The sequence below is a fragment of the Eleutherodactylus coqui genome, chromosome 3, assembly GCF_035609145.1.
Source record: "Eleutherodactylus coqui strain aEleCoq1 chromosome 3, aEleCoq1.hap1, whole genome shotgun sequence".
Lineage (NCBI taxonomy): Eukaryota > Metazoa > Chordata > Amphibia > Anura > Eleutherodactylidae > Eleutherodactylus > Eleutherodactylus coqui.
Window position 1 is genome coordinate 14,435,744 of NC_089839.1, and position 27,919 is coordinate 14,463,662.

At 50.3% G+C, this 27,919-nt stretch overlaps 1 protein-coding gene across 1 annotated transcript; it reads left to right on the plus strand.

Moving 5' to 3' along the window:
• Window positions 1-462: 462 nt before the first annotated feature.
• On the plus strand, window positions 463-27,919 carry ACBD3 (acyl-CoA binding domain containing 3). Its single transcript, XM_066595146.1, has 8 exons — window positions 463-743; window positions 11,021-11,162; window positions 14,133-14,273; window positions 15,901-16,059; window positions 17,423-17,597; window positions 21,118-21,319; window positions 21,529-21,813; window positions 23,031-27,919. The coding sequence occupies exons 1-8, from the start codon at window positions 524-526 to the stop codon at window positions 23,240-23,242; spliced, it is 1,536 nt and encodes a 511-aa protein (XP_066451243.1). The 5' UTR covers window positions 463-523; the 3' UTR covers window positions 23,243-27,919.

Genomic DNA, 27,919 nt, shown 5'->3' on the forward strand with positions numbered 1-27,919 from the left:
GGTGTAGTGACTGGTACAGGGTGGAGGCATTCGTATAGTGACTGCCACAGGGTGGAGGCATTCGTATAATGACTGGTACAGGGTGGAGGCATCAGTATAGTGACTGGTACAGGGTGGAGGCATTCGTATAGTGACTGGTACAGGGTGGAGGCATAATGCGGACCAAAATAGGACATGCTGTGTTTTTTTTTTCATGTGCCTGACTACCCTGATGCAAACCAATGTGGATACAGCGCGCACAAATGGATGTGTGAACAAACAGACGCGTCAGAGAAAACGGACATTAGAAATCGCTGCATTAGACATAAAGCTCCCGCTATTATTGATATTATGAGGACAGTCTCCAGCTGGCCAGCAGGGGCGCTCTCTCCCTCACTGTTACTAGTAGGAACGGAACTGCGCGGCCACGTCAGGCTGTGTTGCGCGCATGCGCCCTGTGCCCGGCGGAGATGACGTGCGCGCTCCCGCGTCACAGGCAGTGAGGAGCCGGAAGTCGGGACGTGGCCGGCGCTGTGAGGGGAGGATGGCTGTGGTGAGCGGCGCAGAGCGGCTGGAAGTCTCCATTGACGGCCTGACCCTGACCCCGGACCCAGAGGAGCCCGCGGCCGGGGAGAGGAGGCCGGAGGAGGGGGAAGCGAGCCGGGAGCCGCCCGCACAGGATGACACGGAGGCCCCGAACATGGAGCAGCGCTGGGGCTTCACTCTGGAGGAGCTCTACGGTCTGGCCCTCAAGTTCTTCAAAGGTAACTGACCCCTGAGCCCGTGGGGGGCGCTGCTACCCTGCAGCGAGCCTGGAGACCTGCCAGGCCGGAGTGTGCTGGAAGCCGTGAAAGGGGCGGATAGTGATGCCCGCTGGGAGGGTGGCAGGAGCTACAGGGTGGCGGGGCAGGAGTCGTGGCGGTGGGGCGCCCGTGGCAGGACGGCGGGGCAAGAGCGGCGGCGGTGGGGCGCCCGTGGCAGGAGCGGTGGGGCAGGAGCGGCAGCGGTGGGGTGCCCGTGGCAGGACGGCGGGGCAGGAGCGGCAGCGGTGGGGTGCCCGTGGCAGGACGGCGGGGCAGGAGCGGCAGCGGTGGGGTGCCCGTGGCAGGACGGCGGGGCAGGAGCGGCAGCGGTGGGGCGCCCGTGGCAGGACGGCGGGGCAGGAGCGGCAGCGGTGGGGCGCCCGTGGCAGGACGGCGGGGCAGGAGTCGCGGCGGTGGGGCGCCCGTGGCAGGACGGTGGGGCAGGAGCGGCAGCGGTGGGGCGCCCGGGGCAGGAGTCGCGGCGGTGGGGCGCCCGGGGCAGGACGGCGGGGCAGGAGCGGCGGCGGTGGGGCGCCCGGGGCAGGACGGCGGGGCAGGAGCGGCGGCGGTGGGGCGCCCGGGGCAGGACGGCGGGGCAGGAGCGGCGGCGGTGGGGCGCCCGTGGCAGGACGGCGGGGCAGGAGCGGCGGCGGTGGGGCGCCCGTGGCAGGACGGCGGGGCAGGAGCGGCAGCGGTGGGGCGCCCGTGGCAGGACGGCGGGCCAGGAGCGGCAGCGGTGGGGCGCCCGTGGCAGGAGTGGTGGGGTGTCCGTGGCAGGAGGGGCACCTAGTGCAGGACGGTGGGCAGGAGTGGCGGTGGGGCGCCCGGGGCAGGACGGTGGGCAGGAGCTGTGGTGACCCTGATTGCCCGCAGCCCCCATGGAGTTGCCCCTGGCAGCCCTGTTGTCCTGTAGACCCCACAGAGCAGCCTCTAGTGTACTGTGGCCCCCGTGGTGCTGTGTATTTCTAGCCGGTGGCCCCCAGTCGCCCCGTATCTCGGTCCTCCTCTGGTGCCTGATTTTCCCCAATTCCACCTCAATAACTTGCAATCTATAGTTCAACTGTTGTGAAACTACAACTCCCAGCATCCTCGGCTGTCGGAACAGAGCAGTAGTCTGCGGTTAGAGCGCTGCTGTGGGGGATGCTGGGAGTTGTAGTCTGTGGCTGTAGGGGGATGCTGGGAGTTGTAGTCTCGGGGTTCTGCATTACTTAGTTTTCTCCGTCACCACTGAGAATCGAGACTGAATCCAGGACCGGTGCATCATGCAGGTGACGGGCTCCGCGCTGCTCGGCTCTGCTGTGCCGCTGTAGTGTTGGCATCGTTCATAGTTCCGCATTCTTCGTTGGCGCCTCATCCGATATGCAGAACCCCAGTATTGTGCGGAGCGCGTTTTGCTGTAGTTGGACCCCGATGCCACCTGACGGGGCCCGATGCCACCTGACGGGGCCCGCTGTTCTCTGGAGTTTTGCATTTCAGTTGTTGCAGGTGCACAAATCTTAAATTCACATTCTCCCACGATTTCAGGAATGGCGGCGCAGTTCGTCTAATACTCTTGTTTCATGAATGGAATGCTAGAAATGTGGTGTAGACTGACAAAAGTGCCGAGCACTATGAGAGCGACAGAGAGCTGGCATAATACGGACTGATAGAGAGCTCTGATGGTGCCCGCTCCACCCATGGACTGCACACAGCAGCGGGTACTATGTAATGACCAATAGTGAGTGCTGCTCTGGAGTATAATACAGGATGTAACTCAGGAGCAGTACAGGATAAGTAATGTATGTACACAGTGACTCCACCAGCAGAATAGTGAGTGCAGCTCTGGAGTATAATACAGGATGTAACTCAGGATCAGTACAGGATAAGTAATGTATGTACACAGTGACTCTACCAGCAGAATAGTGAGTGCAGCTCTGGAGTATAATACAGGATGTAACTAACGGTCAGTACAGGATAAGTAATGTATGTACACAGTGACTCCACCAGCAGAATAGTGAGTGCAGCTCTGGGGTATAATACAGCATGTAACTCAGGAGCAGTACAGGATAAGTAATGTATGTACACAGTGACTCCAGCAGCAGAATAGTGAGTGCAGCTCTGGAGTATAATACAGGATGTAACTCAGGATCAGTACAGGATAAGTAATGTATGTACACAGTGACTCTACCAGCAGAATAGTGAGTGCAGCTCTGGAGTATAATACAGGATGTAACTCAGGGTCAGTACAGGATAGGTAATGTATGTACACAGTGACTCCACCAGCAGAATAGTGAGTGCAGCTCTGGGGTATAATATAGGCTGTAACTCAGGAGCAGTACAGGATAAGTAATGTATGTACACAGTGACTCCAGCAGCAGAATAGTGAGTGCAGCTCTGGAGTATAATACAGGATGTAACTCAGGATCAGTACAGGATAAGTAATGTATGTACACAGTGACTCCACCAGCAGAATAGTGAGTGCAGCTCTGGAGTATAATACAGGATGTAACTCAGGATCAGTACAGGATAAGTAATGTATGTACACAGTGACTCCACCAGCAGACTAGTGAGTGCAGCTCTGGAGTATAATACAGGATGTAACTCAGGATCAGTACAGGATAAGTAATGTATGTACACAGTGACTCCATCAGCAGAATAGTGAGTACAGCTCTGGGATATTATACAGGATGTAACTCAGGAGCAGTACAGGATAAGTAATGTATGTACACAGTGACTCCACCAGCAGAATAGTGAGTGCAGCTCTGGAGTATAATACAGGCTGTATTGTGGGATCAGTAACACAGTGATTGAACCTCTATGTAATTAATGTGGAGTGATAGGATTTAGTGACAACCACTGCTGGGCATTTAACAGTCTTCTCAGTTGTCATCCCGCTTTCCCTCTCTCGCCTCTGACGGACGTCGCTGTTCTCAGTGGACGCTGCTGGGCGATTAGTATTTCCCCTCGGATACTTGCTGCTCCCATATACTTCCCCTCCCATGTGATAACCGGCCGGATCCTTATGTGGCAGCATTTATTCTACATCTCATTAACCTAGATGCGGAGCGGCCGGCGTGCAGAAGTAGCGTCTTCACAAGTGACTGCAGCGAGTGCGAGGCGGACGTACGGCGGCTGCTGCACAGAGACGTCCCGGGGGGATTTATCCTCTTCTCTGCTTTCATTCAATTGTCTGGTAACCTACTAAAATCTACATTGCTGCAGAAAGCAGGACAAGTGCCTGTATACAGTGGGGGGGGGGGGGGGGGGGGCGTATATATCTCCCTATAATGAAAACGGGGGCTGGACAAGCCAGGTCATCATTGCCATTAGAAAATCGGCCCTAGTATTTACACTTTGCTCTCTACTATCCGTACCTTCAGTTGCAGGCGTGCTCCACCAGGATTGTGGCAGTCGGGAAGAGTATGTGTAGGGAGTAACGGGGTCACCCTGCAATGACTATTTTGGGAAGGGTTTACTGTGCTGTGACTGATGTCGGGGCGGGGGGTAGAGTTGCCCTGTGCCATGGCTGGGAAAGTGGGTTGGAGCGATCACCCTGCCGTGACACCTGACAAGGGGTCCTTGCCCTGTCATGACCTTCGGGGTCTACAGTGACCTCTGGGGTCTTAGGAGAGGGTTTGTTTGTACGGAGTACAATTGTGGGGGTCCTGTATCTATATGGAGGGGGATCGGTCGCTCTTCAGCTGTAATTTCCCTGGCGCTGCTGCTAGTGGTCCGCTCCCAGAACGGGTGAAGACCTTCCCGGTCTGATAAGTCTTAGTCTGTGCGTCGGCTTCCTCTGACAAGTTGGAAAATGTTATTTTGTGGGTTGTCAGTTGACAACTGATATGGCGGCTATTCTAGTTGCCCCCAGGGTGTCCCCTGTCCGACCTGAATGGTAAATCCGCCTGGTTATATAATATAATTCATCGGTAATATTACGTCTTTCGTGTTCGTATTCTTCGTTTGTCACCTGAGTCGGCGCTGCGTCCGTTATTACAGCAGATGGACGTCCTCGGCAACCGTAAAAAGATGCCGCAATTCTAGCGATACGGCGAGGGGACAAGACGTGACTGTCGCAGGGCAGAGGAGCTCATCTATATTTCAGTGTGCCGCCCGTACAGGGAAGGCGGGAGAGCGTTTATGTGGCGTGGAGAGCAGTAGGTCATCATTGGCGCGGAGGTATTGGATGACACAAGTGTTTTCAGCTCGATGTCCCCCTGGTATTAACACCGAGATGTCTGGAGTAGAATGAGAGCTCCGTGCTGGGGACGGCAGTTGTTGGTAGCATCGATCCTCACTGACTTAGGACTGTAATCCGTGGAACGGGGAAATTACTAACAATGTAACTTTTCACCTCTAATCGTTATTGTTGATCATAGAATCCTAGAATGGTGGCGTTGGAAGGGACCTCCGGGGTCATCGGGTCCTCCGGGGTCATCGGGTCCTCTGGGGTCATCGGGTCCGACCCCCTGCTCAGTGCAGGATCACTAAATCATCCCAGACAGATATTTGAGGGCTACTTCTATATCTCGTAGGTTCTTAATAATGAAGCTTGTGATGGGACAGGCCAGGCTAATGTACAGTGAATGGTCCCTTTATTACAACCCCCGCCTCTCACATTTGGCGCTTCCCTGTACGGTAATTCTCCCCGTGACCCCGGAGCATAAAACCACGTGACACGTTTTCCGTGGATCAGTTTCAGTGTGAATCCACATTAGATGGGAAAATCCAGCGATCGGAGGGACTTCCAATGAGGCCGGTCATCAGTGCTGAACCAGCCGGGGTTGGGATTTCACTGCCAACCATGTGGGGTTTTCTCATGTAACGGTGTGGAGAGTATACAGAGAATGGCGCGATCGAAGAAAAATGTCCAGCGGAAGGGGTGCTGTGGATTGAAACAAGTTGTCAGAGGAGGATGCCAGGAATCGTTCTAACAGGCCCTGTAAAGTCAAATACAATGCTGGTGCTCCAACTAAGAGCTAATGCCCACGGACAGATTAACGCCGCGTTTAATGCTGCGGCAATCCACGGTGTTATCCCGCGGCTATTAGATTCTATGGAACCGAATAGCTCAATGTTCGCACTGCGGAATTCCACAGCGTGAAAGAAATCGCGGCGTGTTCTGTTTGCTGCAGGAAACTGCGTGGCCGGCTTCCATTGTAGTCAATGGAAGCCGTCCGTCACGCGATACTTCCACTGTGAGCACAGCGGAAGTATCGCGTGATTATGAGGCACCACCCACCGCTGGCCGAGTTATCGCCCACTGCTGGCGCGTTATGCACTGTACTGCGCGTGCGTTCTGGTTCACTAGACAGGACTCGCACGGCGGATCCAGAGAAGTGAGTATGGGGTCTTTGGGGGGGTGCCCTGTCGGCCTCCGCTGCAATATTCTGCTGGCAGAGTCCGACACGGCTGTGGGCATGAGGCCTAATGTGCCCAAACGCACATCTTGCTGTTTCTTAGCACCGATGGGCTGTAACAGCAGGCGACCAGTTCCAGCAACATTGTGTGTAAGAGAAACAGAAAGGCGAGACTCCAGCGGGGAAAAAGAGCGCAAAATGTGTATCACTGAGCAGCGGAGAAACCTCTCCTGGTCAGATCTAGCTGCAGTTTTGGCTCTGTGTGATCCGGCGGCGTCTCCTTAGTCGATTTACCATTAAAAACAAAACTTTTTTGATTATAACTTGTATTTTACAACTTTTCATTTTGAGAGTCTTGCTTTGTGTTGTGACGACATCTTAGGAACTTCATCCGTCGGCTTGTGCTCAATAGCAAATACAGATGGCTCTTGTCTTATCGGCCGGCTCTGCACCAGGACTACCATACATGGAGGCCTACACTATTACTGCATCCGCCTGAGAGCTAGCACTCTGCAGGAGAGCGGCTGAGGACAAAATCGGTATATACCTGTCATAGCTGAGGGTTTGCTGCAGCATAAATCTGTTCACACGGGCAATTTTTTTTTTTTTGCATTGCGAGACGTACAAAACGTGCCCAGAAATAGACCCCATTATTTGTAATGGATGTGCTTACATCGGCAATTTTCTCTCGCAGCGTATTCTATTTTTTGGGGTGATGTCTCCCATTATTTTCTATGAGGAAAAAAATTGCATTGCACTTGTATGCCGATCCGAGCTTCATACGAGAGCAACGCGACCTTTAACTTTTGCTATTGAAACAATATGCGTTTTTTAAATTTTGTTTTTGTTTTTTTTTTCTTTGCATGTGATATATTTTTCATGCAAAACCCATCACAATCACAGGGAAAATCACAGGTTTAGGCCGCCTGCAGATGAGCGGGTCGGATCTGGCGGCGAGGATTCTCGCCGCGGGACCCGACCCGAGCGCCTGCAGGGACGAGCGCATACTCACTCGCGCCCGGCGGCCCCGGCTCTTTCATGTGCCGGTTGCCGGGCAGCCGGCGCATGCGCAGACCAGAGCCGGCGGCGGGTGAGTGACGTTTCTGTGCGAGGCTCTGCGAGCCCCGCACAGAAATAGGACATGCCGCGGTTTGTTTGCCACGCAATATTTCGCGCGGCCAAACCGCGCCCGTCTGCATAGGATTTCGTTTAACGCAATCCTATGCAGGCTTTGAGCGGCGGGATTTCCGCCCGTGTGAAGGCGGCCTTAAAGTGCGATATCAATCAGTTTCTTGGACAGATACTGCGCTGAACCACGGGGATAAAACTTCTAGTCTCTCTGGATAGTTTCTTCCATTTGACCTGCTTTGATACAATGTATCCGTTTGGTGTGAGATGTTCAGACTGGATACAATTGTACTAAACACTCAGCCGTGAGAAATTATTTCGGTTTTCTGTCTGTCTGCCAGCAAGCGGAGAACTTGAAAATGGTGAGGGATTTAAATAACAGGTTAGGTGGTAAATGTATGATTGATTGGGGGTCCGAATGCTGCAGCAATCCAGAGATCTCTGGACGCTTCTCCATTCACCTCTATGGAGTCACAGAAGTGAATGGCGCAGAAGTCAAGCATCCACACCGGCACGCCATTCACATGGGACATTATAGATGCGCAACTCTTGGAATTGCTTAGGGGTCTCAGTGATCGGACCCCCAGCGATCACAGATTTATGCCTTATCTTCTGCATAGAACATAGATGTTATTAGTGGGGAAATGTCTTTAAAGGGCTTCTTCCAAAATTTAAAGTTATACCCTATCTACAGGAGGTATTAGTGTATCTTGACGCCACCAGGAACTCCTGGTGGAGTCAAGATTGACAGGGGGTCGACGCCTCTCGTACCTGATTGGCTGCACATCTGTTAGCCTTGTAGGTCCTGCAAGGCCACTACAGAATCCCAGCTGACAGCAGCGTTGAGTGGAGGAGCGCCGATGAGGGAGCAGAGACATCTGCGGCGGCTGTGGGGTTGGCCGGCACAGACCTGCCAGGTGGCTGCTGAGAGACAAAGCAGCGTCCGGAGCAGACTGGCAGCGGTGAGCGAGGGAGCAGAGAGACGTCGCTGTAGTGGTCAGCCGGCATGGAGGTGATAGACAGGTGCTGGGAGACAGGACTCAAGCGGATGATTGCGGCAAGCTCTCCGAGCCTCCACAGCAGAAGCGCGGCCCGCATTCATGTGTGGCAGCAGCGGTACAGCCTTAGGCTGACGGTTTGTGGTCGTCTTAAGAGTACATTATAAGATGTTAATGATGCCATGTTACAGTGGTACACCTAAGAAGACTGCAAACCATCAGCCTAAGGCTGTACCGCTGCTGCCACAGATCAATGCACACACTGTGCTGCTAGGACCTTCCAGACTTGACCCTATCGGGAGCTGGGGGTGTGAGAGAGGCGTTCCTCCTGTCAAACCCCTAGCTTCCGGTGGCGTCAAGATACACTAATACCACAACAGGATAGGGAATAACTTTATGATCAGTGGGGGTCTCGCGATCTTGAGAAAGGGGGGTTTGTTTCCCCATCTTCTCATCACTGTGGAGTCACTTCTCTAACCCGCACTGACATCGGACTGAATGGAGAGCTAGCCACGCACTTGTGTTTGTCGCTTCCTTAATTCCATTTGGGCTAATGGAAATCGCTAAACTTTGGCAGCCCCTTTGCGAGGTGTATGGCTAGCACTCCATTCAATCTCCTCCTCGCAGAAAGTCTGCAATGAGGAGGCAAAGAGTACTCGGGATTGGTGAGGGTCTCAGTGAGACCTCCAATCATACAGTTATAACCTCAGATCTTGGGATAACCCCTTTGAGATTTAATTAATACAAAGCCGAAAACCCTCTTTAATAAGTGACCCCCCACACCCACCCTACGCATTCACGCACACAACCAGGACAGGAACAGATGTGCTGCAGCAGCTGTAACCTGTCCTTGTGGTGTCACATTCTGTTCCCAGCTGTTCATTTGCGCTGACCGCTCTTCGGGGCGATGAACTTCCAAGTGGTCACAATTTAATTAAAACTTCAATGTCAAGATCAGGAACTTGGCAGCAGTGCTGTTCCGTGACTGTCGGATGGCAGCGCTGACTACAGGACATGTGACTGCTGCAGCCAATCACCGCTCACAGCAGTGATCTCCTATAGCTTGTGTATTGGCGTGTTTTCCTTCTTGTGTGCATACGTGTTGTGTGTTTACACGCTCCAAGAAAAGCAAGAAATCCCAATCCCTTCTTGCGTCAATACGCAGCCAATATCCGTGAATCATGTGTATTCGCTGCATATTCGCGCAGTCCCATTCCCTTCAGCGTCCTATGTTGGTGTGTAATACGCAACGGTGTCCTGTTTTGGGGTGTACCTTTTCGTGTGACTGATGAATACACCCGTGAGCAGGCCCATTGGAATAAGCAGGTTTTATTCACTAAGTTAAAGAATCCACGCCTAATCCGTGACGTATTTTCGCTCGTGTGAATGAGCCCTTAAGGTCATGTGACGCGTCTTGGACACCATCTTTCTGCGAGAACCGTTTCTCTGATTTCTGTTAGATGGAAATGATACAGCGTAGCGGATGCAATCTTATCGCTGATGCTCCGGCCGATAACTTGTACAGCCGCTGATAGATGTAGCAGAGCTCACGATGGCACCGTATGTCTTGTGGCTTTACATAGGACTGCAGGGGAACTTGCTAGTAAATGTTGGGTTATGGAGTTTGCAGCGAAACTAGAGGGAAATCGAAAAAAACAGTCCGATCGACCCGCTCAGACCGCGCTTGTGTATAACCCTTGCCGAAACGGCAATGTCTGCGGCAGCTGAAACACACACTATATATAATATATATATACTTTGAAGAGTATTGCACCCGTTGTGAGTGTTTCTTCCTCCGGGTTCTGTTCATCGCTATATATGTGATTGGCGCATCTCGCTGTACCTGTTAGGCCGGAGCGCGGACCAATATGAAGGAGGCTCCGGCCGTTCTCATTCCTCCACATAGAATACTTGGCCGGATTTTCTTGTATTATGTGTTGCTGACCTTCATAGGTGACAAGATGTGACTCATTGATGTAGGGGAAGCTCATCTTATACCAGCAGCTGGTTTCTAGATACGGGTGTGAGGTGCATGATATTTAGGCTGTGTCTGCGCTGCGTTTTAGGTGCTGTAATTTTTCACAATATAGCATGCTTTGGAGCATTATGAGGCATATGAAATCAAAGCTACTCACAGATAGCCTAGGCCATCAATAGTAGACTGGTGGGAATCTGATGCTTGGGATCCCTGCTGATCATCTGTTTGCTTCCTTGATGCACTCCTGCACTTAGATGATTTCTGAAGGAAGCAGACAGCTCTGTTCCCACTACGGTGGTCAGGTTTGGTATTGCAGGCTATTCTCTTCAATTGGAACTTTGCCTGCAATACCAAACCTGACCACTGCAGTGAGAACGGAGCTGTCTGATTCCTGCAGAAATTAGGTCCGTGCATGGGGAAAGCAAATAGCTGATTGGTGGTGGTCCTGGGCATCAGACTCCTGTTAATCTGCTGTTTATAGTCTATCCTAAGGTATGAGAAGGAGGCCTAATAACTCTTCAGCTGGCAGCTAAAATACTTCTCCTGCATTAGGAGTGCTTTTACATGCAACGACCATTCAGGCACAGATACTCGCTAGCCCCTCCAGCAGTGATCATTATCAGTCCATGTAAAAGCCCTCACTGTACTCGGCTGCGTGTTTATGATACAGGAAGGATCCCTGCGCCTTCTAGTACAGGAGGAGGATCAGCCATTGTAAGCCTCGTACACGGGTCAGACTTCCTGCTGCGATCACACAATGCTCCTAATGCCTTTCTGTTTGTGCTTGTCTAACAGAGAAGGACGGGAAGGCTTTCCATCCAACCTATGAAGAGAAGCTGAAGCTTGTGGCGCTACATAAACAAGTGCTGCTGGGACCCTACAACCCAGACACCTGCCCCGAGGTGGGCTTCTTCGATGTGCTGGGTAATGATAGAAGGTACGGGGCTGACTTCAGTCTGACTCTACTATGTAGTGCAATAATTGTTCCTTAATACACTGTCAAAAAGCATCCCGCCCCCAGAAGAAGTTGTCATTTTGCTGCAGCACTTGTCCTGCAGCTCCATCTCAGGCAGATCTGTAAATGATGAGAGTTGTGGTGATTAGATGGACAGTCTTGTCACCGGAGGCCCTAAAAGTGGTTCCCCCCTTGGCCTATAAGAGGCTCTCGGAGGCTCCTTGTGTGTAGTGACCTCTTCTTCCGCTTGTAGAGCTTGTTGACCACTAGACGCCTCTACGACGCAGAGAAGAGATTTCACCCCATTACCAGAGAAGGAGAGGGGCGCATTATTGGGATGTGAGGAGCTGGATGGTCGTATCCATGAATTGTCCCCCACCGGCCATTCTGACCAGACTGTTAGGAGGTGTTGGGACCAGTAGATGTGTGAGGGCACACAAGGTGACCGGGCTCAGGACCCCCGACAGACCACCAGTAGAGAGGAGCGTCTGACCAAACTGTTAGGAGGTGTTGGCACCTGTGGATGTGTGAGGGCACACAAGGTGACCGGGCTCAGGACGCCCCCTACAGACCACCAGTAGAGAGGAGCATCTGACCAGACTGTTAGGAGGTGTTGGGACCATTTGATGATGGCACACAAGGTGACCGGGCTCAGGACGCCCCCTACAGACCACAAGTAGAGAGGAGTGTCTGACCAGACTGTTAGGGGGTGTTGGGACCAGTGGATGGGGGCACACAAGGTGACCAGGCTCAGGACGCCCCCTACAGACCACCAGTAGAGAGGAGCATCTGACCAGACTGTTAGGAGGTGTTGGGACCAGTGATGGGGCACACAAGGTGACCGGGCTCAGGACGCCCCCTACAGACCACAAGTAGAGAGGAGTGTCTGACCAGACTGTTAGGTGGTGTTGGGACCAGTTGATCATGGCACACAAGGTGACTGGGCTCAGGACGCCCCCTACAGACCACAAGTAGAGAGGAGTGTCTGACCAGACTGTTAGGGGGTGTTGGGACCAGTGGATGGGGGCACACAAGGTGACCAGGCTCAGGACGCCCCCTACAGACCACCAGTAGAGAGGAGTGTCTGACCAGACTGTTAGGAGGTGTTGGGACCAGTGGATGGGGGCACACAAGGTGACCGGGCTCAGGACGCCCCCTACAGACCACCAGTAGAGGGGAGCATCTGACCAGACTGTTAGGAGGTGTTGGGACCAGTTGATGATGGCACACAAGGTGACCAGGCTCAGGACGCCCCCTACAGACCACCAGTAGAGAGGAGTGTCTGACCAGACTGTTAGGAGGTGGACTAGTGGGTGGGGGAACACAAGGTGACTGCGCTCAGGATGTCCCCTACAGACCACCAGTAGAGAGGAGCGTCTGATCGTCTGACAAGCACCAGCAGTTCCAACTGTTTTGTTGTCCGCTATCCAGAGACGGGAGGCGCCATCGCTACACCCCTGTGTCTGTTGGAATTCTTTCCAGGTGCTTGAAGGACATTTGGTCTCACTTCGCCCATTACATGTACGGCCTCCGTATGCTGAATGGTCATAAATGACACAACTGGATGCTACAGAGTACAATCCAGTTGTGCGGATGGATCCAGGTTTAGTTTGGGCGCTGACAACGGCCGTGTTCATGTTTGGAGACCTCGGGGTGAGCGCCTCAATCCTGCCTTTGCTGTGGAGCGGCACACTGCCCCCTGCTGGTGTGATGGCCTGGGTGGGCTTTGCGTAAGACAGTCGATCCCCCCTAGTAGTGGTATGAGGGACAATGACAGCTCAGCGATATGTTCAGGACATCCTGCAGCCACATGTGTTCCTCTCATGGCGGCTTCCAGCAGGATAATGCTCGGCCGCACACACAAGGGGGTCCCAGGAGCCCCCCAACATTGTCACACTGCCGTGGCTGCCCGGTCACCAGATTTATCGCCAATAGAACATTTATGGGATCATCTGGGACGCCACCTGCGACAGCCAATGAGTTTGCACGGTCTAGAGGCTCAGTTAAAGCAAATGTGGAGCGATATACCATATGGGACCTATATACCTTCATGCCTGCCCGTATCACATCATGTATCCAAGCTAGAGGCAGCCCAATATTGTATTAGAGCCTCCACACCGCTGGTTGAGGCTGTACAGGAAGCGATCAATCCTAGTTATGATCGTTGGTCCCCCTACTATTTCAGCGCTGTCAGCGGCACATCCCCTCTTCGTGAAGTTCTGCTGCCGACAATTATGATTTATAGAGCTGCATGAAAGATGCGATTGCCGGATGATCATTGGATGATGAGCTGCGCCGCACACAGCCCAATGGTCAGGCAAATTAAGGCTCTTAGAAATAATCTCCTCCGATCAGCGGGCCTTAATGCAGGACTACACGATCAGACTAGACAGGGCTTGTTTGCCGGTGACAATGGAGACCTGCTAAAGGCAGCTTTACACAGTGTGACGGCTGTCCCAGCAATAGTCGTTCAAGTGAATGGAGGCAGAGCGGGACGGGGATCGTTTCAGCCCGCCAGCATCCATTCACTGTAAACGGGCAGTTGCTCCTAGATTGAGCGAGAAGCCGCTCAATAGTTGTTCTTGAGCTGAAATGGAATGACTAACGCCAACTAAGCGACTTCTCGCTCGGTGAGCGGTCGGGGGCCATGTGCACACAGGCTGACGGTCGCCTAAAATCGCTGATTTGAAGGATTATTCAGGTAAATATCAACCCGTGTAAAGGTACCTTTTACTTGACAAAGGATTGGCCAGACTGGATGCAATGGTAACAAACCCTCAGCTGTGAGCAGTCATAGGTCTGTACTTGTCTTCCGTGTCTAGAATGGGCCATTCACTGACAGCAGATATCTTGAAATTGAAGAATTGAAATGCAATGTACACTAGAAAGTTGCCGAACTTCTCATCATGCGGTGATTGAGCTTTATGACGCTGTTGTCTTTTGTCCTCGTAGGAAAGAATGGGCCGCACTGGGCAACATGAGCAAACAAGAAGCTATGACGGAGTTTGTCACCCTGCTGAACACATGCTGCCACCTGTTTTCTACATACGTCACCTCCCACAAGATAGAGAAGGAAGAGCAAGAGAGAAAGAGGTAACAACCACACGCCCCCGACGCATCACCTCTATTACAGGAAGTCCTTTAATTCGGCATCAGTTGCACGATAGCTGCTGGATTATCAGATTTTCTACATTATCAGGTGGTCTTACAAAGTTTAGTAACTGGATGAGAACTTTTTAGGAGGACCCGGAACCCAGATTAAGGATTTAGTCACACATTGCAATTTTTGCTACAGTTTTTGTAAACTGAAACGTGAACAAGACTTAAAATGTCAGCGTGAAATCTGCAGCGATCACTTTGGTCTGGTTTGTTCTGTTCTCAGTCTGCTGCTTCTGCACTTGTAAATTCTGCATAGTGCTGCATTTCTCGACGGATTATCGGTTGCCAGATTTAAGGCCCATTTACACAGGACAGGAGCGAGTATCGCTGGCTCGCTCACAGAGCGGCCAGCAGGGGGCCGGGGTGGCTGGAGGAGATTTCTCTCCCCGTTCTCCCCCGGACCTCTCCATTCGCTTTAGCAGCGGCCGCTCAGTACTGAACAGCTGCTGTTTACACTGAGCAATCATCGTTCAGGATTTTATGCAGCTTAAGTCATCGTTCAGTGTAAACGCGACCAACGACTGACCGAACAATAATTAGTTCACTTATCGTTCATCTCATGCAAGCATAAAAATCATCGCTGGCTTGTTTGCTAATCGTTCAGTCGTTCTCATTCACCAATTCAGCGAACTGGACCACTGAACGTTCCTGTTAAAAAAAAAAAAATATATATATATTCTGGGTGTTTCAAACTGACCGCCCCAGCGAACTACAGCGTTGTCCGCTAGTCGGCCCGTTCGCTCAGGTGAACGATTTTTCGCTGCCTGTGAAAGCAACCTAAAGGAATTTCACTGTAATACTGATATATAATCCTCCCAACATCGTCTGCTGAAACCTGGGAACCGTTCCTTCGTTAGCATTACTGTGATGATCTTCTGTAACAGAATCCCCTCGGTGGCAGCGTAACCTCTCACAGCGATGTCCCGGCGGGGAGACGAAAGAATACAGCAACTGAAATAGTCCAATTCCCAGTTGCTGTTGCTGAGTGCCTGGTGATTGTTGCTCCTGCTGTCCTAGATTTGATGTCACCAATTTGTTACTATACAACTTTGTTCCTTTAATTTAGCATCTACCATGTTTCCCTGAAAATTTTTAATTTTTTTAATTTTTGGGGAGACTTGAAATATAAGCCCTACCCGAAAATAAGCCCTAGCCGAGTTACTAAAAAAAAAACAATACATTGCCTAGCAGGCTCGGTCCACATTCCTCCCGCTGCCCTTCAGAGCTCCCGCAGGCCTCGAGCAGTCCTCGGCTGCCCACTAAAGATCGCTTCCTGGTAACGGGTTTCATAAATGCCGCCTCTACAACACGATGGCTGCAGCATGTAGTTCAAGGAATTCTTGAACTGTATGAGAAAGTTCAGTATGTAGAATCCAACCTGCAATGTAAAGCATAGTGGACAGAACAGCAGGCTGAGACTCTGGTTAGAATAAAGGTGGATTGCAGACGGCTTCAAACTCTAATGCAGCAGAGCTACAGAGCGGCCAATATGTAATAATGAAGGCTGAGAGTATCTTGTACCCCGGAGTTCAGCATAAAACAGCATCTGCTTGTTTGACAGGAGAGAAGAGGAGGAACGAAGAAAACGGGAAGAGGAGGAGCGACAGCGCCTGTTACGGGAGGAGGAGAAGCGGCGGAAAGAGGAGGAGGAGCGGCTGAGGAGGGAGGAGGAGGAGAGGATGCGTGCGGAGGATGAGCGGTTTCGAATGGAGCAACAGAAGTAAGTACTCCCATGGGGTCATCTATTATAGTGCAGGCATGAAAAAGCCAAAATGGGGAGAACCCTGGCCCTCTGTTTATGACCAGGTGTTGGAAACAGCCGAGCGCTTCAGTCCAGCACAGTAGATTGAATGAGAGAACTAGGGAAACAGTGTGGCATGCTGTGCTGTGCCATTTACATACCTCCCCTCGATACGGAAACCGCAAAGCACTCTGCGCTACACTGTTTCTGTAAATCCTTTTCATTTCAACGAGAGCTTTGCAGACAGTGCTGGACTGAAGCGCTCGGCTGTTTTAGTGATTACCGGAAGAAGGGCAAGTTTTCTCACTGGTTTCTGTTGATGAAGATGGTCAGTGGGGGTCCGCCGCACAGGATCCCACTGATCAGCTGATTCCAAGAGCAGCTGTCATTATGGACAGTGCAGGAAGCAGAAACCGCTGACCACAGTGCAGTGGCCCGGGTTGGTGGTGCAGGAGCAGCTCCCACTGAATCCAATGTAATACCAGCCTGGGCCACTGTGCTGTGGTCAGCGCTTTCTGCTTCCTGCGATCTCTGTAGTGACAGCGGCATCAGAAATCCTGAGCGGCAGATCCATGCCAATCATCTATTGATGACCTGTCCTGGGGATAGGTCATCAGTAGAAAGGGGTTGTGCCAGCAAGCACAGCCCCTCCCAGAATGTGAGGTTTGGGACAATTAGGTCATTATGCTGCGTCCCACTTTCTGATTTTGTTGGGGAAAGCTACAGCCATCCAAGTATTTATTACAGGACAGTCATTGGTCTGCTAGAACATCTGCCACGGTTATAGCAGGATGTCCACCAGAACTGGAGCCACTCTTGTAGCGTGGCTCTCCTTTCTGGATCGTAGCGGGGGTCCCAATGTTCATGTGCCCTGATAGAGCATATAAACAGGGGCTGTGCTCTTGGTACAACCCCTTTTCAAAGGGCTTATGGACATCATTGGTGACCCACTCCTATGAGCAATAATGGAAAGCCTCCAAGGTGCTGCGGCTCCCATAATATATTACATGACTGCTATGTGAGAGGACGCAATACTTCCCCAGCAAACTCTTCTGTGCGATGGAGGTGTCGGGGGCCGGGATAATGGGGTTGGCTGTTCTTTGTGTAAGAGCCAAGTGAAACTTGTTGGATGATGTCATTAGTGGGGTTCATGAGATGGGATAAAGAGCCCCCTGTAGTGCATCATCCACATTTAGCATTGCAGTCACAGCCGGTTTGATGGAAAATTCCATGAGACCACTGAAGCTCTGCCAGGGGCGCACAGCAGGCGGCATTTTATCAGGACCAGGCACTGTCTCATTTGTTAAAAACAATCGTCTTTCCATCTGCTCTTTCCTTACAGACAGCAGATCATGGCTGCCCTGAACTCGCAGACCGCAGTGCAGTTTCAGCAGTACGCAGCACAACAGTACCCAGGGAACTTTGAGCAACAGCAGCTCCTGATCCGGCAACTGCAGGAGCAGCACTACCAGCAGTACATGCAGCAGCTGTACCAAGTGCAGCTCGCCCAGCAACAGGTAGAGACGGCACCACGCAGATCTGCAAGGCTGCACTTAGGGGCCCCTTACACAGATTCGCATTGGATTGCAGGAATTGTTCAGTGTAAACTCTTCCAGCAACTGAACAATGAATGATAATTCGTTCACTTATCATTCATCATTCAGTCTGTGCAGGCATAAAAATCAAATAACAATCAGTCATGAACGGCGGCCTGTTTACTGTGGATGGGGGAGAGCGGTCAGAAGCAATCTCCGTCCAGTTCGGCCTCCACTCACTGAGCGATTTTAATTTATTAATTCCCCCCCCCCCCCCTTATGCGAAGGCACAGCACCGATTATCGCTGGGTCGACTGTCAGGCGCTTGAGTTTGTAAAAGGACCCTTACTATTGATAGCCTTCACTATACTGCAGCCACAAATCAAGGCTTATAAATCTCTTGAACAATAAGGCCCTTTTACACGGGCCGCCAGTCTTTTAAATGACAGCACAAGTGCTGATGTCGCCGCTAAGGTCGTCAGCAAACGTATGGAGCATTTATACAGAAAGACTTGCTGCTGGATCGCGGGCTTCGCCTCCTATGGGAAGTGCTGAGCATTTACACAGTTGGAGAAGCCTGCGAGCTAACGAGGTTTTTTTAAGCTGACTAAAAAGTCATCTTAAACAACCGTGAACAACAAGTGAGCGTTTTGGGGTTTTTTTTCACATTCACACTGAAGGATTATCGTTCATTCATTCTTTTGAACAAATCGAGCGATAATCGTTAAGTGTAAATGGGCATTAAGGCCCTTTTACACGGAGCGATGATTGCTCAAAAATCGCTAAAAAGTGATCGTTTGAGCGATCATCGTTGTGCAGCCATTGTGCACTTTTCGGGGACTACTAGCTGATCGTTAAATTCAGTCCAACCTAAGAATCATCATTTGGCCTTATCAGCAGTTCTCCATGGGTAGTACTGATAGCATTGTTTCCTGTTAGAGAACAAAGGAACTGAATGCAGATAAGAGCCCTTGGCCTATCAACTGCTTTCAGCTAAGGCTTCATTTGCACGCTAAACTGCTCTTAGGTAGCTGAGTAGCTACTTAATAGTTTATGCAAAATGATCGCTCAAAGCTGTCACTGTCGTTTGAGCGATCATCCGGTTGTGTAAATGGGCCTTTAGTCTACAGTGCAGTTTTTTTTTTTTTTTTTTTGTTTCCTTCCCTTTTGACCTGTTGTTTTTTTGTTTTTTTTTTCCGCATTCCTCTCCCCAGCAGGGGGCATGTCTGCCAGTATTATACTCCCTATGACTTGTTCCCAGACTGCCCCATACAATTCATTGGCATGAGAAAAGCTGTCTGGCTGATAAGATAAATGAGTCAACAACACAACTAAACAGGAGCCGCCTGCATAGTGATCTCCTCTGTGGAGGTGCAGCAGAGTACAAATGCAGAAGCAGCCCGGAGACTGATAACATCCATGGAGCTAGTATGAATTATAATACTATAGCATGGCTGACAAGATAAGGCTTAATGCTACATTTACATGGGACTACTGTCTTCTAAAGGACTGCATGAGCCGGTGGGTTACGTCACCGCTAGTTGTTGGTACTCGACAGGCGGATCACTGCTGACTTCTCGGATCACTGCTGACTTCTCGGATCACTGCTGACTTCTCGGATCACTGCTGACTTCTCGCTCAGTGCTTCACATCCGTTTGAACAAATTTTGTGCAATACTCGGCCCATGTAAATGTCCCTTAAGGCTTCAAATGACAAAATAGGGCTTCATTAACATCAGTGTTTGGGGCCTTAATTGCTGATTTCCATTAACCCGTTAAGGACCAGGCACTGTAAATATACGGCGCTTGGTCCCGGGCTTAAAGCCCAGCCGTATGTAAAATTACGGCGGGGATTAAAGCCTCCTGCTTCTGTAATTGATGAGAAGCAGGATGGGTTGTCGGCTGTTCGTCACAGCTGATAACCTGGAGGATGAGGGAGAAGTGGGTTTTAACCCTTTCTGCCGAATCCTTTCTTTAGTACACATTGTTCAATGAGCTATATGTACTAAAGTGAAAGTGTTTCTTCCACTACGCGAGCCCAGGGGTCATGTGACCGGGATTCCCTGCTATAGCATAGCTGCACGGTCGTAGTAGACCCTGACCGTCTCTGCCAGTGACTAATGTCACTACAGGGGATGGTTTCTTCTGTAACTGCGGCTTCTATGGTTGCCCCAGCTATACAGTGGAAAAGTATCAAATAAAAAAAAAATGTGAATGTCCCCCAGAGGTCTTACATGACGTCACGTGGGACATAGATGGTAAAAAACATCATTATATAAATAAGTAAAAGAAAATTACAGAATAAAACTAATATATACATAAGAGAAAACAATCCAAAGTCGACGCCAACCAAAACCGTCGCCGTCTGCGCCCTGTAATCCAACACCATACATACTATAGATCGAAACGGTCGAAACAAAATGAGGCACCCGGTCCCGTACTTTACTTTAGTGTAAATATCCTAATAAAAAAACTAGAAATGTTTGAGAAAAAAATCATGTTTTTAGGGCAGTAAAATCCCTAAAGTGTCCGGTCCTTAAGGTACAAAACAGCCTGGTCCTGGAAGGGTAAAATCCCAGATGAAATAATGCAGCATGAGCAAACTCGGTTATAGTCAGCGGGCGCTGTTCAGGTCTGTCGAAAGACTCATCTGGTTGGACAGTGGATTCTGTTTTCGGGGAGGGCCCCCCTGCAAGCAGAGTCAGGCTCTTTCTGAATACACAGGAGGAAGCCTGTAATGTTGGTCCTGCTCCCCCCCCCCCCCCATTTTCTGCAGTCCATCTAATCCTCTCTATTGCTAAAGATGGACTATGCAGAATAGGCATTGGACATCAAATGGGCTGGAAGGGAGCCCCCTAGTGGCTGGCACTACAGATTCTTTAATGTTAGAATATTGCATGTTTGATTCTTCTCACATAAACTGCTGAATAAGCACCAGTTGTTTGAAAAGTCAGCGACTATTTACACTGGGGTGAAGGCTGAAGAGCGCATCACTTGGATGCAGCACACGAGACGGCAGCTCAGCAGATCATTAGACTTCACTGCATTGTCTGTTGGAGCGTGTAGTAGTCTGAAATGCAGCTCTTGCTGTTTTTGTCGTTCCCCCAACTCCAGTCCTCAGGGACCCCCAACAGGTCATATTTGCAGGCTTTCCTCAGACTTGCACAGGTGATGTACTTATTGTCGGTCCTCAGACATTGCCACAGGGGTTCTTAACCATAGGAGATCCTGAAAACATGACCTGTTGGTGGTCCCTGAGGACAGGAGTTGGGGCCCCCTGCTTTACATGGTAGATCCGCGTCTTCAGTGTTTAAGCAGAAATGTAGCAGGAAATCCATGTGTAGAGAATCGTTCTCTTCTGCAAGGACTGAATGATGATAAAATACGGTCAGCTTCCGGACACTTCTGCAGAATTGGCTGCTCATTACACAATCTCATGCATTAGACCTGCAGCGTAATATTGCACTGTTAACCCTCACACTTATTATATCCTGCCTTGTAGGCTGCCTTACAGAAGCAACAAGAGGCGCTGTCAGCGGGAACCAACTCCCCAGTAAGTTCTCCGACCAAGATGAACATGGGAAGCATCACCGCCCCCGGAGAAGCCCCCTCGGTCAATGGACAAACTCATCCTCACATAGACAGCACAGAGACAGAACTGGAGCCCGACCCGTTGGACGACCTGCTTGAGAACGGACCTAAAGGTATGTCCCCTATGGAGACCAGCATCTAAACTACTATATAGACGTGATACACTGGTGGAATTGTCATTGGTCATCATGGTTAACTGGACATTGGATGCTTATCCTGATATGATGGCCAAGTCAGCTGCTGCTCCTTACTCCTACATGGCTATAGGTCTATGTTTGGTCTGCACATAGCTTGTCATTAACGTTCTCTTCTGTCTCTGCAGAGTCCACGCCGGTCATAGCTGCACCTTCCATGTGGACAAGACCCCAAATAAAAGACTTCAAGGAGAAGATCCGACAGGATGCAGACTCCGTCATCACTGTTGGCAGAGGAGAGGTGGTCACAGTCCGGGTTCCCACGCACGAGGAGGGCTCCTACCTCTTCTGGGAGTTTGCCACAGATAACTTTGACATTGGTTTTGGGGTTTACTTTGAATGGACAGACTCCCCAAACACGGCTGTGAGCGTGCACGTCAGTGAGTCCAGCGAGGATGAGGAGGAGGATGAAGGTTCGTTACTATGTACCTCATTTGTGGTGTTAAAAGGAAACCTGTCATCACTTATGTGCCCCGTAAACTAAGTTATGGTGCATTATAGAACCCCAGGGATGTGCTTTGCCTTTCAGTGCTCACATACCATGTGCCTACTTACATGGGTGACCGTGTGTGAACAGGGAGCTGGGTCAGTATGCAACGTACTTCCCTGGAATCCTCTGGCCTGTCCTATGAGCACCAGAACTTGGTTTATGGTGCTTGTAAGCTCTACTACTCCACAAGTTGCCGTGTGGCTGGTGGTCTCCAGACCCTTCTGCCTTATCCTGAATGTTCATCTAAGCTGAATTTGGATCAAAGCCGAGTTGATCAACTTGGACTTGCTGAGAATTCAGTATAGATGATCCTTCAGGAGGAGCCATCAAAGAGCCAGTCTGATTAAACTGACTGAGCGGCATTCCTAAAGCCTGTTCTCCATTGGACTACGTATAAGTTGCAGAAGTCAAATGGAGCAAAAGCTGTTTTATGAAGAAAATAATTTAAACGTTACCCTAAAGGTGGCCATAGCCTACAAAGAGGAGCTGTTATGTCATCTCATCAGCAGGCCGGCTGCAAAGCGCTGCTCACTGTGACTTTAGGAGACCTGATGTCACCTATTGACAGTGGAAACCACCCACTTGATAGCTGAATGTGATGGAGATCATGCGGGGGAACAAGGGATTTACATAACAAAGGGGTACGATAGGGCTGGTGAGGTCTCAGCTGCAGAGCTCTACAACCGGCCATGCTGATCAGTCGTTGACAAGTCTTTGGGTTGTCAGGGAATTTACCATTAATGACTTACCCTCAGTATTAGGTCACCAGTAGTTGATCAGCTGGGTGGGGCTCCCTGCTGTTCAGCTGACATCGGGCTGCTGTCACTGTGGACAGACAGACAGCTCTGTTCATAGTCTTGTGGCCTGGGTTGGCATTGCAGGTGGAGTTCCCATTGAATTTGCTGCAATACCAACCCGGGCTGCTGCACTGTTGTCAGAGCTGTCTGCTTGCATCTCTGTCCGCACACGGATCTTCTGATCCGCTGGGAACCCTAGCGGCCTACCCCTCTGATCGACTATCGATGCGCTATCCTGGCCATCTGTAGCAATGTCCCAACAGCCCTCGGTTTTCGCTTGTTGACTACGAGATCCATTCCGTCTTGTAGCCTGAACTCATTTCTGACTCTCGTCTCATTACAGAAAACCCCAACAATGAAGAGAAAGCCAAAAAGAACGCCAACAAGCCTCAGCTGGATGAGATTGTGCCGGTCTACAGGCGGGATTGTCATGAAGAGGTGTACGCCGGCAGCCACCAGTACCCCGGCCGGGGGGTCTACCTGCTCAAATTTGACAACTCTTACTCCTTGTGGCGTTCCAAATCCGTGTACTACAGAGTGTACTATACTAGATAAAGGAATGGGGGGGAGGGGAGGGTGAGAGGTCAGTGAGGGGGAGGGGCCAGGGCAGCGAGTAGATCACATGTGCTGGATCTTTTTTCAATCAGTGTTGTCTCCTTTTATCGCTCCTCTTCCCATTATGAGGCAACCAACTGACGGCTCTCGGCGCAACACTAATTCAGCGTGCTGTGATTTAACCCTTTCAGTGTCGCAACCGTCCGTGACAGTGAAAGGGGTTAGAGATAATTTGGCTGTGCCCGCACTTTTTTTTTTTTTGCACCTGTATGGAAGTTTTCTTTTCTTTAAGTCGCCTCTTGGGCGTCTCATGATCTATTTTGAAGAATGTACATGGAAAGTCACAAAAGAGCATCCTCTGTTTGAATTGTCCCCCTTTTTTGTTGGGTACCAGGTGCCCCTCAAGACTGGTAGAGGTTGATGTGTTGCCAACCTGGAGCCTACATGTCAGTGGGAGCGACTGGAAGGTACGGAGTGCGCACAGGTCAATGCTATTCTGTACCAGACGCAGGTAGCCACGCATCATCACAAAGCTCCATTTGTTAACGGTTTCTTCTCCACTATAAGAGCGAATCAGCAAAGTGCTTTTACCTCTCTGGTATCAGCCGGCAGCGGTGGGTTATAGGAGGGTTGTGGTGTAAGTGTCTCCTCTCATCCGTTTCCGGTTTGTCTCGATGATCTTGTACTATGTAAAATATGTAACGATATGAGAAATGGTTTATAATAATAATGATGGTGGTATGGAGTAATCTGTCCGGTCCGGTGTAAACGCTGCCCCTCTCACCATGCCACCCGGGGTGGGCTGAAGATGAAAGCTGCAGAATTGTCAGTGCAGCTCTGCATGGGACTGGGGTGTAAGGCGATTTACAACTTTTATATAGAGTTCGGCTCGGCGGGGGAGCTGCAGTACGCCTTGTCACCTACCTGGGAGGAGGCACGGTGCAATAATCTCCAACCCGGTTCTCCTTTTGTTGCAGACCTATAACTCCCAGCGTACCTTGACAACTGCATGCTGGGGATTGTAGTTTTGTGATGGTTGGATATTCTAAATTGCTTTTCGACTTGCACTAATATGTTTATCTAATTGCCGTTGTTTTCTATGAAGGCATTCTGTTGCTTCTTGTCTGAGGAACCCGATGACGACAATATGGCCTCCAGTGCATTAACGGTTTGGGTGTCACTGGAGGCGGGCTGGACGTCCAAGGATCTGGGACAGCTAGGTGACGGCCTGTGTGCGAGCAGTAATGGCGGCCTTATAGGTCATCGCACAGCTTTCCCAAATGGAAGACTGAACAATGTCTTTACAGCGCCACCTATTGGAAGGCAAGTCAATGTTGGACCTTTTAACAGGTCTTGTAACGACTGGGCCAATAACTAAGCAAAAGAAGATAACCACGTACAGACTGTTTTGCGGTGATTGACCCTCATCATTGTGTAGTAGGTTTCTGGCTTGGCTAGGGAGATGTCTATAGACGTGGGTCAGGAAGGGTGTCGGTTCTCCTTATGGAGCTAATCCAGAAACCTACTGGATACTGATGAGGGGCAATCCCCAGGAAGCGGTCTGTAGACGGTTAGCTTTTCCTTTTGGAGAAGACTCTGGCTTATATTCCCAGTCATGGTTATAAGGCTTGTTAAAAGGTCTGAAATTGACTTGCAGGAATGCTGCCTTCCAATAGGTGGTGCTGTAGAGGCATTGTTCCATCCTCCAATCTGCATATTTCCCAGAGGAGCATGCATGGCCTTATGAGTCTCCTCACATCTTCTACATGATCTCCTTAAGGAGAAATGATACCTTTCCCAGAAACAGATGTAAGTAAAGAATAGCTAAATGCAGATTTTAAATAGATGAGGACTTCAGGACCTGCATATTTACGGGGGATTTTCTTGTCCGACAAAGGGTTAATGCGGACAGCCAGGTTAGATCCTGCTACGAGAACGCGACTCTTGACTCACCTCCTCCAGCATCTTCTGGCACACAACCGCACATGCGCAGAGCCGAGCCAGCGGTGGCGTTTCTGTGTGAGCCTCGCACACAAATAGGACATAACGCGATTTGTTAATGCGCAAGTTTTCACGCGGTCAAAGTGCGTCTGTCTGCATAGGATTGCATAAACCAATGTAATCCTATGCCAGCGTGCGCGGGCGGAGAGTCTGCGGGGAATTACCGCCCGTGTGCATTCACCCTAAAGCGCTTACACCTGTTAATGTGCTGAATCCCTGGACTCGTACTTTAGCTGTGCAGTGATATCCCTGGGAGGAGGTGCAGCGGGTGTAATATCTGGCTCGGTGATCTATGGGGTGACCCTGTGGACTTATTGGGGAACTAAACTTTTTAAAAAAACTTGTGAGGTGTCAGAAATTTAGATTGGTAGTCGGGATGTTGAAATCTCCATTGAACTAAAACGAATGGCCAGAAGTGCTCCTCCGAGTGATTTCGCCATTCAGCTGGTTCTCTGTGCTCAGAGCAGTGTATGGACTCCAAAGATCCCCTAACAGCCCAAAGGGCTCTGCGCTTCAACCAATCACTAAAACAAGTGGGCGTGTCAAGTTTTAAAAAAGTTTAGTTATACTTTAATACATATTGCAGGGATCCGCAATGGAGCGAAGTACAATAAGCTGCCTGGATGGATGCGGCTGAGATAGTAACAACCAGTCCCATTAATGGCGTATTGATGATCTGTGAGATGAGTGGCTGCCATTGTTGTGGGATGGGTTGAGCGGTGCTGTATGCTGCCCACCTGCTCCCAGTGATAGATCTATATACACACATTGTATGTAATTCTGCTTAATGATGAACACCCATCAAAATGCAAAATTCTGCACCGATTTAATTTCTTGAATCTCTGAACTAAACTGTCTTGTGAAAGAATGACATTCTGGCTGCCACCTTCCACCACTAGAGGGAGCTCAAGGCATGCAGCAGGACAGATTCTGGTGATGCAGCGTTGCTTTCATCCTGGTTTCTGTCTTGTATGCAAAAAAAAAAAATGTATTCAGATGGGAACTAGAAGGCGAGACTGAGGCCTCCATGGTGTCCATTTCATTAGGTTTCCGTTCCGACCATGGCACTTTTCTCTCCATCTAAAAGACCGCCAGGGATGGAAAGGGAGACCAGAGAGGATGCCGGCTTGCCTATTGCAGACTATAGTTCCCATCCCCTGCAGTATGCAATCGGTGCTGCATTGCAAAAACGAATATAAAAAGAGCCTTGGCTCCCCCTAGTGGTGGCTGTGAGCACTCCATGTTGTTTGTCTATAAAGACATAGTAAAATATTCATCAGCAGGGAATTTTGAACTTAATGGGTCATTCCCATCTTGGCAAAGTATTCCCTATGCTGTGAATAGGCGATAACTTGCACATCATGAGGGACTCACCCTTGGGACCCCAATAATCCAAAGAAATTGCCTCTAGTGAATTTTTGGCATCAGTGGTCTCAGGCATCCCTGTGACGTTGACATCAATGGAGCCGCTGGAGATAGCCGGGTTCAAGTGTTTAGTTATCATCAATCGCTTCCATTGAAGTGAGTGCTACAAATGTATGGACAACGGCTGCCAAAATTTAGGAACAAAGCACAGGCGATCTCTGGACCGGTGGGGGTCCCAGCAGTTGAACTCTCGCCAATAAGCCAGTTATTTCCTATCCTGTAGATAGAGGGATAACTTGCTGAGATAGGAATACCCTCTTAAATCCTGGGAATAGGCCATTCTTCAATTTGCTGTTTGTATAAGGTGCCCTAATATTGAAATTAGCACTTGCCCCTTAAATTAATCCCATGCAATTACTCCTTTATAACCTGGCCACAGGAGACGGGGTAACTTCTGCTCCGTGGGGGTCTGATAGCCGGGATTCTCAATCATCCTGAAGCAGCCTGCCATGAAGGCAGCGGCGGTCGCACACACAAGCCCTTGGCTATCTCTGTCATTCCTAATGAAGGGAGTGGCAAGGTGCGTGTGCAGAAGGCTCCAACCCCCTAGGTCTCAGGATTGGTGAAGATCCCAGCAGTGGGACCCCCACTCATCAGCAAGCCATCTCTGACCTGTGTGTACCCCCCTTTTAATGAAAAGCTTGAGGTTGGACCGGAATTATAGGCAGCGTCACTTGTAATAGAACCTCCAAACTAATTACCCCCCTATTAGTCAGAGGCTGCTCTGGAGGCTGAAGTGGAGCCATGTAGGATCTCTGCGGGTACCAGCACCCTCCTGCTGGCGCTGCCCACTGGTCCAAGACATATTAAGGGAGTGGTTGCACTTGGCACACTATTCAGGATCTCTTTGAAGGGCTTCTGTATACTGACAGGCTCCCTTCAAGACTTCCATTGACTTCCTGTACAATGATGTTTCCCCAAACTGGAGGATTATACTGGATATAGCATACAACGATCCGCAAAGCACGTTCTCGGCGCCGGCTGTCGGTGACATTAACCCTTTCCCGGTTTGGTTCTCCGCCCTCCTTTCACCTTCTCGTCTCTTTGCCTTCCAGCTGTTCAGTAATAACAAGTGCAATTGAAAGGAATAGACTATTTCTCGGTCCTCCCGGTCGGAGTCTCTGTCCAGTCGCTATTCTTTGTGTCTGTTGGAAGGATGTCATACACTGTACATTTAGTTCTTATATAAAATAATTCCCTTTATCCTCATTAAAGACAGAATTCTTTCCTTTTTGATTTCTTATGATGTAA

Bases quoted from the DNA above. Each gene is read 5' to 3' on its own strand.
- ACBD3 (XM_066595146.1), top strand. From the start codon at position 524: ATGGCTGTGGTGAGCGGCGCAGAGCGGCTGGAAGTCTCCATTGACGGC. The intron at 17,598-21,117 runs GTAGAGACGGCA...CCTGCCTTGTAG, and splicing joins TGCAGCTCGCCCAGCAACAG to GCTGCCTTACAGAAGCAACA. The intron at 21,814-23,030 runs GTTCGTTACTAT...GTCTCATTACAG, and splicing joins GGATGAGGAGGAGGATGAAG to AAAACCCCAACAATGAAGAG.